Below are 14,256 nucleotides of genomic sequence, written 5' to 3'. Positions count from 1 at the left end.
GCGGGGGTGGGCGGTGGGGTGTTCAGGGTTAGGGTTAGGGGAGGCCAACTGGAGAATACGAATGTGGAGTCCAAACAGGAGCCTGCCCTTCCCCCAAGCTGAGAGAGGGCGAGCTCGAGGGAGAATGGGGGTGCTCCCGGCTCGGTTCGACGTGTGGGGACGACTGCCGCCACGTGTGGGGCGCAGGGCACGCCAGGGCCGCCACCACGCAGCGCGCGCTGCACCTGCGGTCATAGGTACCGCCCGCCCGCCTTGCACAGGTGGGCGCGGGGGCGGAGCCTCTGGGTGGTAGGAACCTTGGGGCGGGGCGTCGGCGCGCGGCGGCGGGCGGTGCCTCGGGTGGGCGGGGCGCTGGCGCGCGCGCGGCGGGTGGGCGGGGGCGGTGCGCGCGGTGGGCGGTGCGGCGTGACGCGCGCCGACGCCGATCCCGGAAGCGGTGTCAGATGCTGGGGAGCCGGGCGGGCGGGCTGGCGGCGGGCGGTGGGCGGCGGGGGGGACTTGTTGTTCTTCGCGAAGTCCGAGCCGGAGCGCGCGGCGGAGGCGGTGGCCGACGGGGAGCGCGAGAGTGAGCGTGAGCGCGAGGAGAGCGCGTGCCCGCGAGGAGCCGCCGCGCGCCCGCGCCCCCCGCGCGACGCCAGGTGAGGATCTGCCGGGCAGGGCTGGGCCAGGGGCCTGGGGCCAGGGGACCGGGCGGGGGGCGCCAGCCGCTGAGTCACGGCCCCCTCAGACCCGTGACCAAATTGGGCCGGACCCTGGGACTCCGACCCGGCCGGCGCACCTGCCGTCAGGTATCCCGTCCCGAGCGCGCCGCGCGGGCTGGGGGCCTTCCTTCTGGGGAGGGGAGCGCGCCCCCGACCCCGGACCCCAACCCCGTGCCCGGAGGCGGCGGGCGCAGGGCGGGCCGGGAGAGGGCCGAGTGGGGAGCGCGGCGTTCCGGCGGGCCCGGTGCCCCCTCCCGGCTCGCCCCACCTGTTTTGCTCTCAGGCCCCGGAGATAAGCTCCGGGGGAAGCGGGGGCCACGTGCCGGGGAGCGCGTGGCGACCGGGGCGACTCGGGCCTCGCGCACCTGGGCGCTGCCCGGCTCGGCCGCGCGGTCCCGCCCCGGCGGCGCTCAGGCCCGGCCTGCGCTGCCCGCGCCCGGGTCCCCGCCGCGCCGAGGGTGGCCAGGGCGAAGAGAAGGGGCCTCGCCGACCGGGTCGCGGTCCGAGCAGCCGACCTGCCGGGGCTCACGGAGGGAGGCCTCGGTGTGGGAGCTTGGGGTGGGGAGGGGGACGGCGAACGCGTCACTTCCCGAACCCCATGGCTCGCGGCTCATTTTTCTCCTCTGTGAATGGGGTGTCTCCATCCCTTCTCACTGGAAATGCGGGTCCTTCGGTGCCTTTTCCGAGTTCAGGACACAGGCGATGTGTCAGTAGTCTGCCTGCTTCCACACACCTTCTCCGGAACCCGGGAGGGAGGGAAGTGTTGGGCTATGGCCCCGGGTCTGCGTTGGAAAAGCACATCGCTTTGCCCTCCGTCTCCTGTCTCCCGTTGTAGTATCCTCACGCGCCACGTGTCCTGGAGTCTTCACCCAAGCGGCACTTGCCCACATTCTGCCCACATTCCCGGAGCACTCGGTTCGGGTTGCTGGAAGTCCCCTGATCTCTTTCGTGTGTTAATGATTACGCTCTTGTTTACCTTCCCCACGGCCCTGGTAGCCCAGGCAGAAGTGAGCTCTTCCCCCTAACAGTTCATTCAGAGTTGACCAGCACTCATCAGCCCCTTGCCAGGTGCCTGGCCTCACTCGGGGAGCTCCCGCGACTCGCGTGCCCACACCCAGCCCATAGTGACAGATCAGCGGCTCCCCCGCAGTGTGGCTTGGCGGCCCCACTGCCCTCCCCTTGCCCCTTTATTGGCATTGGCGAGGTTTTCCCGCACAGCGGTTGCTGCACAGGTGTCTTAATGACGTACGGCCGTGTGCCGTGTGTGCTGTCTCTGGAGCCCGGTCTCGAAGCCTCATGTCTTCAGGGGGATGGCGCTTTTTAAAAAAGCATTTGTCTAAGCGGTGGGGGGGGGGGCCTGGGAAGCTGAAGGTGGGCTGTGCCGTGGGTGGGGCACACCTGCAGCTTGTTGCATCCTGGATGGTTGACACCTTTCGGAGAACTTCTCTCCCTGGGTCCAGTAGGAATGTTTGAGTCTGAGCTCGGTAGAGGGTGTCTGCTTTTATGACTTAAAGCTAGACCTCTCGCTCTTCCAAAATAAAACATTTATTAACTCAGAACCACAAGTGAGGCTTCTCCCCAGAGCGCCTTTGCCTCTTGTGCTCGAGCATAGCTGGCCTTTAAGGGCTGGCTTCCAAGTTCAGCATCGCTCACTTTCAAGGTGGTTGCTAAAAATGGGAGTTGAATCGAGGCTACTGGGGAAGTCGGCTCCGGGGCTTGCTGCGTCCCAGCCCTTTTTCCAGCCCTGCAGCTGAGGCTGCCTCGGAGCCAGGTCGTTTTCCGGACCATTCTTTGTCCCCCGCGGTGCATTCTTTCACTCTCTGGCTCTGCCGTCGCTGCGGAGTTTGTTTACAATCTCAGGCAACCTAGAATTCCTGCCCGTGTCCTGGCTGTTCCCGAGTCTAAAGGTTTCTGGATGGACTTTCTGGATGTCGGGTCCAGTCCACACGGGAAATGGAGCCCCGGCCAGCTGGGAGCGTCCTCTGTGTGGCCGCTCCTCAGAGCAGTAAACAGTGACTCACCCTCCCCTCTGCTCCCCGCCCCCTGTTCTCTGCTAATGGAAGATGCATTGCTCCGCTGTTTACTTTTGCTTTTCATAAGTCACAGACTCGTCATGTTTCCTCTTTCTTACAGTCTCAGGAAATTGAAAGTGTCATCTTAAAATTGTAGGATTCTAGAGCAGGTAGAGATGAACCTGTGTGGTCTCAGTACACACACACACACACACACACACACACACACACACACACACACACACACACACACACACACACACACACACACACACACACACACACACACACACACACACACACACACACACACACACACACACACACACTCCATTTTATGTGAGGCAACTGAGCCCTGAGCCTCCTCGCCGGCCTGTGGGGCGGGGTCCCGTGTCCGGGGTCTGTGCAGCACCTGCCTGCCTTTCTGCGCTGCCTGTCTGGGTGCCCTGGGCCAGGGGGCAGAGAGGAGACGGGGTGGAAGCTGCCCCAGGCCCCCTCCCTTCAGTGCAGTGCTCACACACTTGCTTATGCAGCAGACCTCTCACCTGCCAGGAGTGGGGGGAGCAGGTAGGTAGGAGGGTCCGCTGCTCTCCATCCAGCGAGGGAGGCAGGGCTTGGACGGAAGGACCAGGTCTTGGGCTCAGCCCTCGACGTGTGCTCAGGAGGGGGCACCCACCTAACCACAGGGAAGGCAGGGGAGTCTTTCTGGTGATGCCAGGGTTGGGGGAGGGGAGGGCAGGGGACTCAGAAGTGGGAGGGTACCCAGCACAGATTTGGGGGGGCTGGCATGGCAACAGGTGGTCAGGAGAGAGGCGGGCTCAGGAGGGACTCTGCCCAGGGGGGCTCCCTCTGCCTGCTTGGAGGGGCTGCATTTGAGGGACCGAGATAGGAATACAGACGAGACGCAGGGGGCCTGGGCCCAGGCGGTGCTGCAGGGCCAGAGCATCTCCAGGGTGATGCAGGCCAAGCCTAGCAGGTGGGCATGGAAGGAGGGGTGAGGCCTGGGGGGCCATCGTCACCTGAGCTGGAGACCCAGGAGGAGGGCAGGTGTGGAGAGAGGGTGAGCCTCCGGGGCCCGTGCAGGCATCCCTGGCTGGACTTGGAGGTTGGGCTGGTTGGAGCCCTGCATGGCACAGCTGGGCTGGGGGAGAGCAGAAGCCAGAAGGGGACCCCCCGGGGGCTTGAGGGGATCAGGGCCTGGCCTGAAGCTCCGTGGCAGGAGCAGAGGGGCACGGGGCGTGGCGGGTGCGGGGCGGCGGTCCGCCTGCTGTCAGCCTGGCAGCTGCCTGAGTCACCTCTGGACGTAGCCAGGATGACACAGCTTCCTCGGGCTGCAAAGGCAAGGTGACCAGACGTCCTCCGAGGCAGGCAGACAGTCACGTCTTGCCGGAGGGCGGCCAGCCAGGGCCAGCCTGGAGGCTGGGTGCAGGCCGGGCTGGTGGGGTGCGCGTAGAGGTGCGGCAGGACACACACCCCATCTTGCGGAGCTGGGGCTGGGCGGTGGGAGCCCTTCTGGTCCTGGGACCTGTCTTTCAGCTCGTTTGTTCGTGGGATGAGTCGATGTGTGCTTGTCTGGGAGATGGGTGCCCGCAGTGCGGCCAGAGCGGGGGCCGCCGCAGCACGGTGGCTTCTGGCTTTGGGGTTCGCTCTCGGCTGCGGGAGTGGGAACCTGCCCTCCCTCCTCCTCCCCCTCCTCTGACCTGACACCCTCGAGGCCTGGGAATGGCAGGGCTGCTCCGTCCGCTTGTCTTGGGCTGAGGGGCATGGGCACGGGCCGGACAGGAGCAGTGTGTCGAGGGCCCACCCTGCTCGGTATCAGAGACGCGGCTTCTCACGCGTAGGCTCACGATCTGGGCAGGCAGGCTAGTCGTCCAGTCTAGGCGCGAATCTGAAACTCTAGAACCTCCCTTGCTCCTAGGTAATTCAAACCCGGGGCTGTTCGGGTGGGTCAGTGCTCCTGTCAGCCACTGGCTCCCCTGATGGAGAAAATGTCCCCCGGGCCCTGGACCCCGGCCCAGCCCCTCGAGGGCCGGAGCACACGGGGGACGGCCAGGCTGTGAGTCACCTCAGGAGCTAGGTCACAACCGAGGAAGGGGTTTGTGAGAGGGAAGGTAAGAAGTGGTCCTGGCCCAGGCCCACCTGCCTTCCGGAAGAGCAATCCTGAACTGTCAGACCTGGCCGCCCTGCCCTGCCCTGCCCTGTTGCTAATGGGCCCGGAAGGGGAGGGACGCCCCAGCCCCCGAAGGCCCTCCAGACCACGCGGTCACCTGAATTGCCTCCATCCAGTCTGCTGGGGTTCCCTTTTTCTGGAGAGGAAGCCCTCTTCCGTGTTCAGCTGTACGTGAGAATGGAGTTTCCAGCTTTGGGTTGAAAACCAGCCTTAGTTAGGCTGACGGTCGCCTGGAAGGTGTTCTGGGGTAGAAGTGCTGGCTGCACGCTGTCTGGCCCAACAGCTCCTTCAGGGCTTGGGGAGGGGGCGAGCGGAGGGCAGCCCCGCCATCCGGGCTCCCAGCCCAGCGCTGGCCACCGAGCTTCTGGGGTGACCCCATCAGGACGAGCCCAAGGGCTCTCTGCACGTGTGTCGCCAGGTTCTGTTACTTGGCGGCAGTGCCCGGGCGTCCTTCCTTGTACGGGGCTGTTGAAAAGACGTGTGGGGTGACCAGGCTCCGATGCGGCGGCGCTGGGCGCCCCTGCCCATGCCCAGCTGCTGTCTCCCACCCCAGCCGGTTCCAGCCGAGTCCCAGAAAGCAGTTCGTCCTGTGTGAGCTCTGCTGGCCCATGAGGTTGCCTGATGTTCCGTGGTTCACAAATACCCTTTTAGGGCAGTTGTTTCAAAATCAGGTGTTTTATAAACTCTTCTTCACACCTACAAAACTCTTCTCCGAACCTCTTTCCAAGAGCGAGCTGTTGTTTTTCTGAAGTCAGAAGTGACGTGAGGTCGATACTTTGTGTGTTTTGGGTGTTGGGCGAGAGGCGAGTAACCGTGCCGCTCCTGTCCCTGTGCCGAGTCTGCGGAAGGGCCCTCTGCCCCTGGGCCTGACTTTGGTGTGAGCCCCTTGGGCAGGCACCGGGCCGGGAGGAGCAGGTCCCTGAGGAGGGGGCGGAAGCCAAGGCAGTGGGGGTCATGATGCTGAGCAGGGCGGTGGGTGTCTGCTCCCGCCCCAGACTTGCCACCTTTCCGCAGGGCCGGGTTGCTGGTACAGGCCCTGCAGCCCGGGGGGTTGAGAGTGCGGCCCTCGGCCGGAGTGTCTCTCACGGCGTCACCTGCGTGGCCCAGCTGAGGACATTTGGCACTGGGGCCCTTGGTTCTGATCCCCTCATTTTTCAGAAGGGAAGATCGAGACCCACAGAGAGAAGGGGGTCTGCTTCATCACCCCCAGAGGGAGACCAGCCCCTCGGCTCCATATTTACACGCATTCGCGCCATCTGCTTGGACACAGAAGGTCTGAGAACTGAGGAAAGGTCCCTGAGGTCAGACCCCGGCTGGGACCCCAGCCGGACCCCTCTCTCCCGTCTCTGCCGGGGCTCCTCACCCGTGGTCCTGGGCCCCAGTAGCCCAGGTGGTGGACGAGGTGGGCTCAGAGCTGGTGGACGTAGCCTGAGGGTCTGCCTGGGCGACCTTGACCTGGTGGACAAGGGCGCCTAACGCTCGTGGGACCTGTGCAGAGGGCAGGGGGCCGAGCCCACGGGGTGCTGAGGCCCAGGCCTATGCACATCCTGGGAATGGGCGACCCACCAGGCAATGTCACGGTGGGCAGGTCCCCAGAGGAGGCGTCCCTGCCCTGAAGGTGCCCGGGTCCTGGCCAGCCCAGTACGTTACTGAGGGTCTGCTCAGGGTCCGAGCGGAGGCCCCCCCCACCGCCCTTCCTTTTCCCACCGGGTGGGAGCTGGTCCGGGTGGGTGGGCGGGGCCTCAGTCTGTGGGAATGTGAGCCCAGCTCTGTAAACAGCTGGTGACTCACCGCCCAGCTATGCCCTGGCGTGCTGAGAGCGAGCTGGAATGATAGCCGCTCGTCCTGGAGAAGTTTCTCATGGCCTCCCAGCCGCCTGGCCCACCAGCCCTCCTAGTGGCTTCTCCAGCCCAGCGTTGACCCCTGCACCGGAGGGAGGGGCGGCCCGTGGGGCACTCTTGGGTCCCCCCAGATGCCAGAGGTCAAGCCACAGTCAGGAAGCAGCTCTTACTTCCCTACTAGGATTGCCCCAGGAGCGGCTGCATGTCTGTCTCGAGCACACATGTAGCTGCGAGGAGAACAGAGGGGCACGGCTCCCCCCGGAGGCCACACTGGCCTTGCTGCCGTCCTGCTCTCCCGCACCAGCGCCCGGGAGAGTGGCTGTGCTGCCGGGGCCGACCAGGGGTCCAGAGGCCTGGGTGCTGAGACCCTCTGGTGGTGAAGGGTGGCGGGCCGCGGAGGCAGGGTGGGTGGGTGGAGGGCCCAGGCAGTGCTACAGCGAGGGTCTCAGGGCTGCGGGAGAAGGCCGTCCCCAGGTCTCCCTCACCTTGAGATGGAGGCTTTGCTGTGGCTCCATCTCTGGCCCCAAGGCCCTCCTTGGTGTTTCTCTGCCGTTCTCTCTGCTCAGTTCACCTCATCCGGTTCGGAACGCGGGGGGCAGACCCCGACCCTGTAAGCTGGAGACATGGCGCACCAGCGAGTCGGGCCGGTCCTCCCCATGCCTCGCCCAGCCGTAGGCATGAGGGGCCTGCTTGCTGCCCCACAGCCTGCGCTGTCTGCTCGGCCTGCCCCAAGCCATTGTTGCTGTGGGCTTCTCTGTTTCCATGACGACCATGGGGGGTTGGCTACTTCCCAAGGTCGCCATGGCAACTATCAGAGGGGAATCATGCTTGGGATGCTTTGGCTGGCTTTTTCATGAATGATTAGAATGTGTGACACAATGCAGACGCGAAAAACGAGAAGGGTGGGGCGGGCGGCCGGGGCTGGCGGGCGGCAGAGACGGCTCCCGCCAGACGGTCAGTGAGCTCTGGAGGTCCCTGGTCGCAGGCTGGCTGGCGTAGGGAGCCCCCGCCCACGCTCTGGGCCTCAGGTCATGGCTGTGGGGCAGCCTAGGTGAAGGTGGTGATGTCACAGCTGCAGTGCCCTTGGCGGAGGTAGGTCTGTTGGGGAGGGTGGGGCCCGGCCAGGGCGGGCACGGGGCTCCCCCCAACCCGTAATTACGGTGAGCTCAGCAAGCCAGGGGCTCCCCACCTGGCCTCTCGGGGGGCCAGGTGGGCCCAGAGTGATGGGGTCTTGCCGGGGCAGGGGCTGTCCCTGGGGCCAGTGGCGATTCACAGGGGCTAGGTGTGGCCTTTCGGGAGGGGGCTTTGCTACGGCGCGCTTGGACCCCTGAACATGGCGTCCTGCCACAGGTGCAGACGTCTAGCTCGGGGCCAGAGGCGGAGCAGGAAGCAGCCGCTGCTTCTGCCCGGTGCCAGCCCGCGGCACTGGCGCTCATGGCCCAGGCCCAGCGGGCGGGGGCAGCGTGGGACAGCCGTGGCTGCCAGGCCCCAGACAAGGTGCGCGCAGGCCGCTCTCGGGCCGCTGCTGGAGTTGGGGGTGTGGGCAGGTGTCCTCCCGGGCCCCCTGGGCAGCGGCCCAGGGCCACCAGGATGCCCCTGCTTGCAGGGTGCTGTGACTGGACAGTGCAGAGCGGGGAGCTGAGCCTCCTCGGGGCATCCCTGCAGGGGGTCGTCCCTGCTTTGGGTCACCTGTGCCCAGTCAGGAACTCATCGCATTCGCTTCTGTGCTCTGTGATTTTCAGTTACCATTTCCAAGCGGTTCTGTCCGGGTGACTGTACCCAGGTTATGACGACTAATCCCAAAGCGAACAAGGCGTTGAAGGTAAGGGGGGGGATGGGCACAGGCCCGGGAAGGTCCCTCCCGGCCCCCGAAGCCCCTGTCCCAGGACCGCCCTAGAGTTGAGGAAGGAAGCCTGTCACCGGGCGTGGGGAGGGGCCGTGGGCTGGAGGAAGTACCTTTGGGAGAAGTGATGCTAGAGTCGCAGGCTGTGGCTTCGGGAGACGCCGGCCCTGGCGTCTGGGGGTGGAGGGGTGGGTGCCTGCCGGCCAAGACGTACTTGCCAGCCCAGCCCCGGACGTGGGCAGGGTGGCGTCTGGTTCCGCAGAGCCCCTGGTGGGGTGCCCGTGAGCGGGTGCTGCAGCTCCGAGCCTGGTGCCGTGGGTCCGCGCCAGGCGCTGCCTCCCTGGGGCTGGCCGTTTCCCTGCTTAGGAGCAGAGCTGGATCTGGCCGGAGTCAGCTCTCTGTGCGTCTGTGGGCTGTGCCCTTCCAGGCGCCTCCTGGGGTCCCGCTGGGTCCACGTAGCCTTGTCCCACCGGCCTTGGCGGGACCTAACGGGCCTGACGGGTGCAGAGGGAGGGGTTGCCGCCAGCTCCGCACCAGGCACTGGAGAGTCCCGGGGCAGCACAGCCGGGCCGCGGCCTCGTGGGGTTTGGGCGACAGAGGGCGACCGGCTCTCGGCCGGGCATGGCCGACGGCCCCCCTCAGGGGACACCCTGCCCCGTACCGCGTGCACGATGCCAGGCGACCCCGCGGCGCCCGTCCCCGTTCCGGGGTGGAGGCCGGGCCGGCCTGGGGCGCAGAGGGGAAAGGGGCTGAGCCCTGGCGCCCGTGGCATGTGTTCCGGTCCCCGCCCCGACCACGAGCTGCGGCCCCACAGGTCAAGAAGGAGGTGGGCGAGAACGCCCCGGTGCTCGGCGACGATGAGCTGGTGTCCATGTCGGTGCGGGAGCTGAACCAGCATCTGCGCGGCCTCACCAAGGAGGAGGTGGTCCGCCTGAAGCAGCGGCGCCGCACGCTCAAGAACCGCGGCTACGCGGCCAGCTGCCGCATCAAGCGCGTGACCCAGAAGGAGGAGCTGGAGCGCCAGCGGCTGGAGCTGCAGCGGGAGGTGGAGAAGCTGGCCCGCGAGAACAGCAGCATGAGGCTCGAGCTGGACGCCCTGCGCTCCAAGTACGAGGCCCTGCAGACCTTCGCCCGCACCGTGGCCCGCGGCCCCGTCACGCCCACCAGGGTGGCCACCACCAGCGTCATCACCATCGTCAAGTCCGCCGAGCTCGCCTCCGCCTCCGTGCCCTTCTCGGCCGCCTCCTAGTGCGCGGCGGGGGGCGCGGGGTGCTGGTCGAGGGCCCCACGGGGAGCGGACCCCTTAACGCCGGAGTCAGATCGCGGACCTGTGCCGGGCTCGGGCCGGGGCTGGAAAAGAGTAGGTTCCCGGGGGCCTGAGTGCCACCCGCTCCGCACACGCACGCGCCCACGCGGCCCGCCTTCCCCCGGGCCCTGCCGCCTCGCTCAGGGCCGTTTCCGGGGCTCTGTCTTGCGCTGGGGGAGTTGGGATGTGTGGAGGGAAGGTCCTTGGGAGGTTCGCGGCCCAGACGTCTTCCGCCCCTCCCACGAGCAGCGCGTCCGTCCCCCGCTCGGCCCCCCGGCTGGTGCAGGACCCCCTCACCGCCCTGGGTGCCCCAGGAGGAACCGTGCCCCAAGGGGTCCGAACACCCGGGATCCTGTGCCCCGTGAGTGGGTGGAGGAAGGGCTGCATGTGCATGAGAGCGCGTGCGAGCCTGTACACACGAGTGCGTGCAAGCGCATGTGCGCGTGTACCCGTCCTCCCGTCAGTGTGCCGGTAGCGCCGGGGACCTCGGGGGCAGCTCGTTAATGGGGCTCGGGTGACCTTGGGCTTTCCCCTCTGCTGGGTGACCTAGGGCAGGTCCCCGTCGCGGAGCAGCAGCCGCCTGGCCGGGGGGGCGGAGCCCTGTGTTCCGTGTGGAACAGGTGTGAAGGCGGCGGCGGCAGCCTCAGGCACGGGCCACGGAGCTGGGCAGCGGCGCCCGTGGTCCTGCCCGTGGGTCCTGCTGCTGGAGGAGGTGAGAGCAGGGAGAAGGGTGGGGTTGGAGAAAGAGGCGTGTGGACGGTGGGGGGAGGTGATGATGGGGGCGGCGCTGGGCTGGAAAGGTGGCAAGGACCAGCTGCCGGGAGTGCTCGGCCGGTGTGTCGGCAGAGGACACGGGGACTCTGCAACCTTGGTGCTTAATCATCGCCTGGACCCTTCACCCGCTCTTCCTTTCTGGCGCTCGGAGCCACTGATGACTGGGGGGCCTTTGCTGGGGTGTCCTTTCCCAGAGAGCCGCTGCGGGGCTTCCCGCGTGGCTAGGCAGGGGCCGCCCCTTCCTGCCCCACCTGGGAAGATGCCGGGGCCGAGGGGTGGGCGGCGAGCCCCGAGCCCACCACAGGCCAGAAGCCCTGGGCCCCAGCTCGTGGATTCCTCTTGGCTTGCCTCCCACCATTCAGCAAGCCCCCGCGCAGGGTGCCAGCCGTCCCGGGAGGAGTGGGGGGAGGGGGAGGGCCCCAAGGGCTACAGCCAGAAAGCGTGCCCCTGTCCTGGGAGAGGGCGCGGGGTCTGGGGCGTCTGGGTCCTTCCGGAACCACGGCCGGTGTGTAAAGAAGCTGTTGATACCATAGCCATGGTAGGTAATCCACATTGGATATCAGTAAGGACCACGGGGATATTTAAAAGAGAGAAAAGTATATATATATATAAAATTATATACACATTTTATCGTACAGATTTTCATACCTTTTCTTCCTATTTGATACTGTAAGCCTCTCTAGGGCAGAGCTGCCTGGGAGTGTGGGTGGGAGCGGGACCACCGCCCGCGCCTGGCTTCTTAAGTTGGCCGCTCTCGCCCCCCACCGCTGCCCTTGGGCCGCGCCCCAGCCGGGTGCCCCGCGGGGAGGGCGGGCGGCCCGGGCTCTCCGAGCACCCGATCCCGCAGCCTCCACTCCCCGGGACAGGCCTGGGAGACCAGCGTGATCCCTCCCCCTCCTCTCAGAGCGTTGAAATTTCATTGTCACAGTTTTAATATATGGATGTTTTAATTTAAGAAAACAGGCCCAGCCCCCTGGCCGGGGGGGGCTGGTTTCCCGTCCCCCGTGCTTCCGGCTCGCTCCCCCGGCGACAGGGCCCTGCCTAGCCCCGCTCCTGTTTCCCGCACCTCTGGCCTCTCGCAGTTTCATTTCAATATTTATTTTTGTGCTGCTTTCATCATGGTATAAATTATTGAGAAGAGCCCCTCTGTCGTGGCCCTGTGGTGTGGCGTGCGGCCCGCGCCCGCCGTCCCCTCCCGGCCACGCCTAATTTATTGCTGTACCTCTCCGCCGTGACGCTTTTGTACCTTTCAATAAAGAGTTTTCTGGTTTCACGTTGTCTTGCTGCACAGTTGGCGCTTTGGGCCAACCCTAACCCTTCCCTGGCCCGGGGGGGGCGCTGTGGACCGCTGCCTGCGCCGCCCCCCATTCCGGCCCCCGTGGCTGGAGCCCCCCCGGGGGTGGGGTCACCGTCAGATGCTGCTTGGGAGTGGGTCTCCGGGGCTGTGCGTGGAGGGTCAGGCAGGTGGAGGCAGGCGGGCTCCCTTCCTAGGTGGTGGGTGGAGTTCCCAAGGCCCCTACTGCCCTGACGAGGAGCCCCTGTCGGTGGACGCGGCCCCCCTTCCCAGGGCGGCTCTCTTGGCGGGGGCTCTAAGGTGAGCTCTCAGTGGGTGGGAGAGATGGGGTCTGCCTGGGGCCGAGGGCAAAGCCAGTAAGCAGACTCCCCTGAAAGCCAGAGCCGGGGGCCTGGCCAACTGGGCCTGCTGGCGGGGGAGCGGGCGCCCTGTCCTCGGGATGCTGCCCCCTCCTTACCCCCCTGACCTTGGAGGGTCAGGTGGGTCAGCACTTGGCCTTGGCCTCTGAAGGAGGGTCAAGCTTGCCAGGAGATCTGCTGCTCGTTGGGGTTTCTGAACACGGGCAGCCCTCCCGCCCCCCCCCCCCCCCGCCGGGCTGACTGGGGTGGCACCTCGTAACCAAGGGACTGTGCTTCAGCGCCAGCCGCTGGGCCTGAGCCCCACCCCCAGCTTCCGTGTGGCCTCCGCCGGCTCCTTCCCCGCCAGCCCCCGAGCTCCCTTCTGCGGAATCAGGTGCGGGGATGGAGGCGCTCGGCAGGGTGCGGTCGCTGTCTTCCCCCAGCTGAGCAGACCCCCGTAGCAGCCCCGGGAGAGCCCGCACCCCAGCCTGCTGCTCCCGGGAGCCCCCTGGGTGTGTCCCTGAGACCAGAGCTGGCAGCAGCCTCTGGCTGCAGGCTGGGGAGTCACAGACCCCGCCCGGCGCTGGGCTCCAGGGAGGTTGTTAAAGGGTTCCTGCCTCCAGGCCGCCCAGCTGCTCTGGGGGCCGCCACCCTGCGGCGTGGACCGCTAGGGCCATTTCACAGGTGAGAACACCGAGGCCAGAGCACGTGGGTGAGACAGCCGGCCTCCGTGGCCACCCCTGGCCCCACGCAGTGCGGCCTGGAATCGGGAACCGGGTTTTCGTCAGAGATGGAGAGGTGGCCCGCGGTCCCCTCGGAGCACCCATGCTTCCCCGTCAGCAGGGCCAGGCCCGTGAGGCCGGCAGCCCCTCTGACCTGCTCTGAGGCTCTGTCCCACCTGCAGGTGTGTCATCCTCACTGCTTGACTTTGTTATGTCGGAAGCGCCTGGCCACGGGCAGAGGGGCCTGTGGAGCTGGGACCGGTGGGCAAGCAGCCCCTCTTGCCAGCCCCGTGACCGCAGGCAAGTGGTTCCACCTCCCTGGGCCTCGGCCACCCGCCCGGGGCCGCCGTGAGGACCGCGCGTGCGACAGTGCTGGCCCGGCCCTTGGCACACGGTGGGTGCTCCCAGAGCGCCAGGCCCGCCTGAGAGCAGCCCAGGACCGCACGCTGTGTCGGGGTCTCCAGAAGGCGGCCCTGGCCCACATGCCCTCTGGGTACACAGCCTTGGGCAACTCAGGCCCCAGAGCAGGGCCCCTCCAGACGGGGGCCCTGGGGCAGCACCGCCTCCCCTGGCTCACCGCAGGGCCTCTGCCCCGCAGCCTCCAGAAAACCTCCCTCATGGTCAGCGGGTCTCTGGGGGCCCCGTGGCCACTCGCAAACCAGCTGTCCTACGTGGGGGCCCGAGCCGGGCCTGCCAGCCGCAGAGGGCGCGGTAAGGCAGATGGGGGGCCTCCCAGCTGGCGGCAGGGAGGAGGCCGGCCTATCTTATCAGGCAGCCGGGCTGGGCCCTGGGAGAGGCCGCTGGCCTTGAGTCCCGTGCCCCAGGCCCAGGGAACAGGGGGACAGGGGTGACCCCACTCTGCCCTGGAAACCGTATGCTGGTTCCTGCCCTGCTCAGTCTCTCTGAGACCCTCGGTGCCTTTCCCTCTCTCCCTGGGTGACGTGGGAGCCGGCGGCCGGGAGGTGTGGGAGGTCGTGGCTGGGTGGTGCCCAGGCCTTCCTGCCGCAGCGCTGCCAGCTCTGCACGCCTGCCCGCGGGCGCACCACCCCCACACCTTTCCCCGGCTCCCGCCTCCCCCCACTGAGCGCCCCAGACACACTGACGGACCAAGGCTCACAGCCCGCTGCCGCCCCCTCCCCACGCGGGGCCCGACGGCCAGGGCCCCCCCTCACTCCCCGTCCTGCCCCGCCTCCTGGGCCCCAGGCTCCCGGGCACCAGCGCCCGAGCAGGGCCGGCACAGGGCCTTGAACTGGGG

The 14,256-nt window shown here is 67.0% G+C and overlaps 1 protein-coding gene across 2 annotated transcripts; it reads left to right on the top strand.

The window, feature by feature from the left end:
• The first annotated feature begins 496 nt into the window (after nt 1-496).
• On the top strand, nt 497-11,917 carry MAFK (MAF bZIP transcription factor K). 2 transcript variants are annotated; one of them, XM_060124140.1, is made up of 3 exons: nt 497-638; nt 8,467-8,546; nt 9,382-11,917. In XM_060124140.1, exons 2-3 carry the CDS (start codon nt 8,511-8,513, stop codon nt 9,814-9,816), a joined length of 471 nt encoding a protein of 156 aa, XP_059980123.1. In that variant the 5' UTR covers nt 497-638; nt 8,467-8,510; the 3' UTR covers nt 9,817-11,917. The 2 variants fall into 2 exon arrangements, with proteins under 2 accessions (XP_059980123.1, XP_059980124.1); XM_060124141.1 differs by lacking the exon at nt 497-638 and adding an exon at nt 6,639-7,816.
• Nucleotides 11,918-14,256: the final 2,339 nt, after the last annotated feature.

This window comes from Lagenorhynchus albirostris, chromosome 15 (genome assembly GCF_949774975.1).
Source record: "Lagenorhynchus albirostris chromosome 15, mLagAlb1.1, whole genome shotgun sequence".
Lineage (NCBI taxonomy): Eukaryota > Metazoa > Chordata > Mammalia > Artiodactyla > Delphinidae > Lagenorhynchus > Lagenorhynchus albirostris.
The sequence above is the reverse complement of the archived record's forward strand: the minus strand, read 5'-3'. Positions and strand labels throughout refer to the sequence as shown.

What these genes read in the sequence shown, in the direction of transcription:
- MAFK (XM_060124140.1), top strand. Translation starts at nt 8,511, where the DNA reads ATGACGACTAATCCCAAAGCGAACAAGGCGTTGAAG. An exon ending in AAGCGAACAAGGCGTTGAAG is followed by an intron (nt 8,547 to 9,381) that starts GTAAGGGGGGGG and finishes GCGGCCCCACAG; the next exon opens with GTCAAGAAGGAGGTGGGCGA.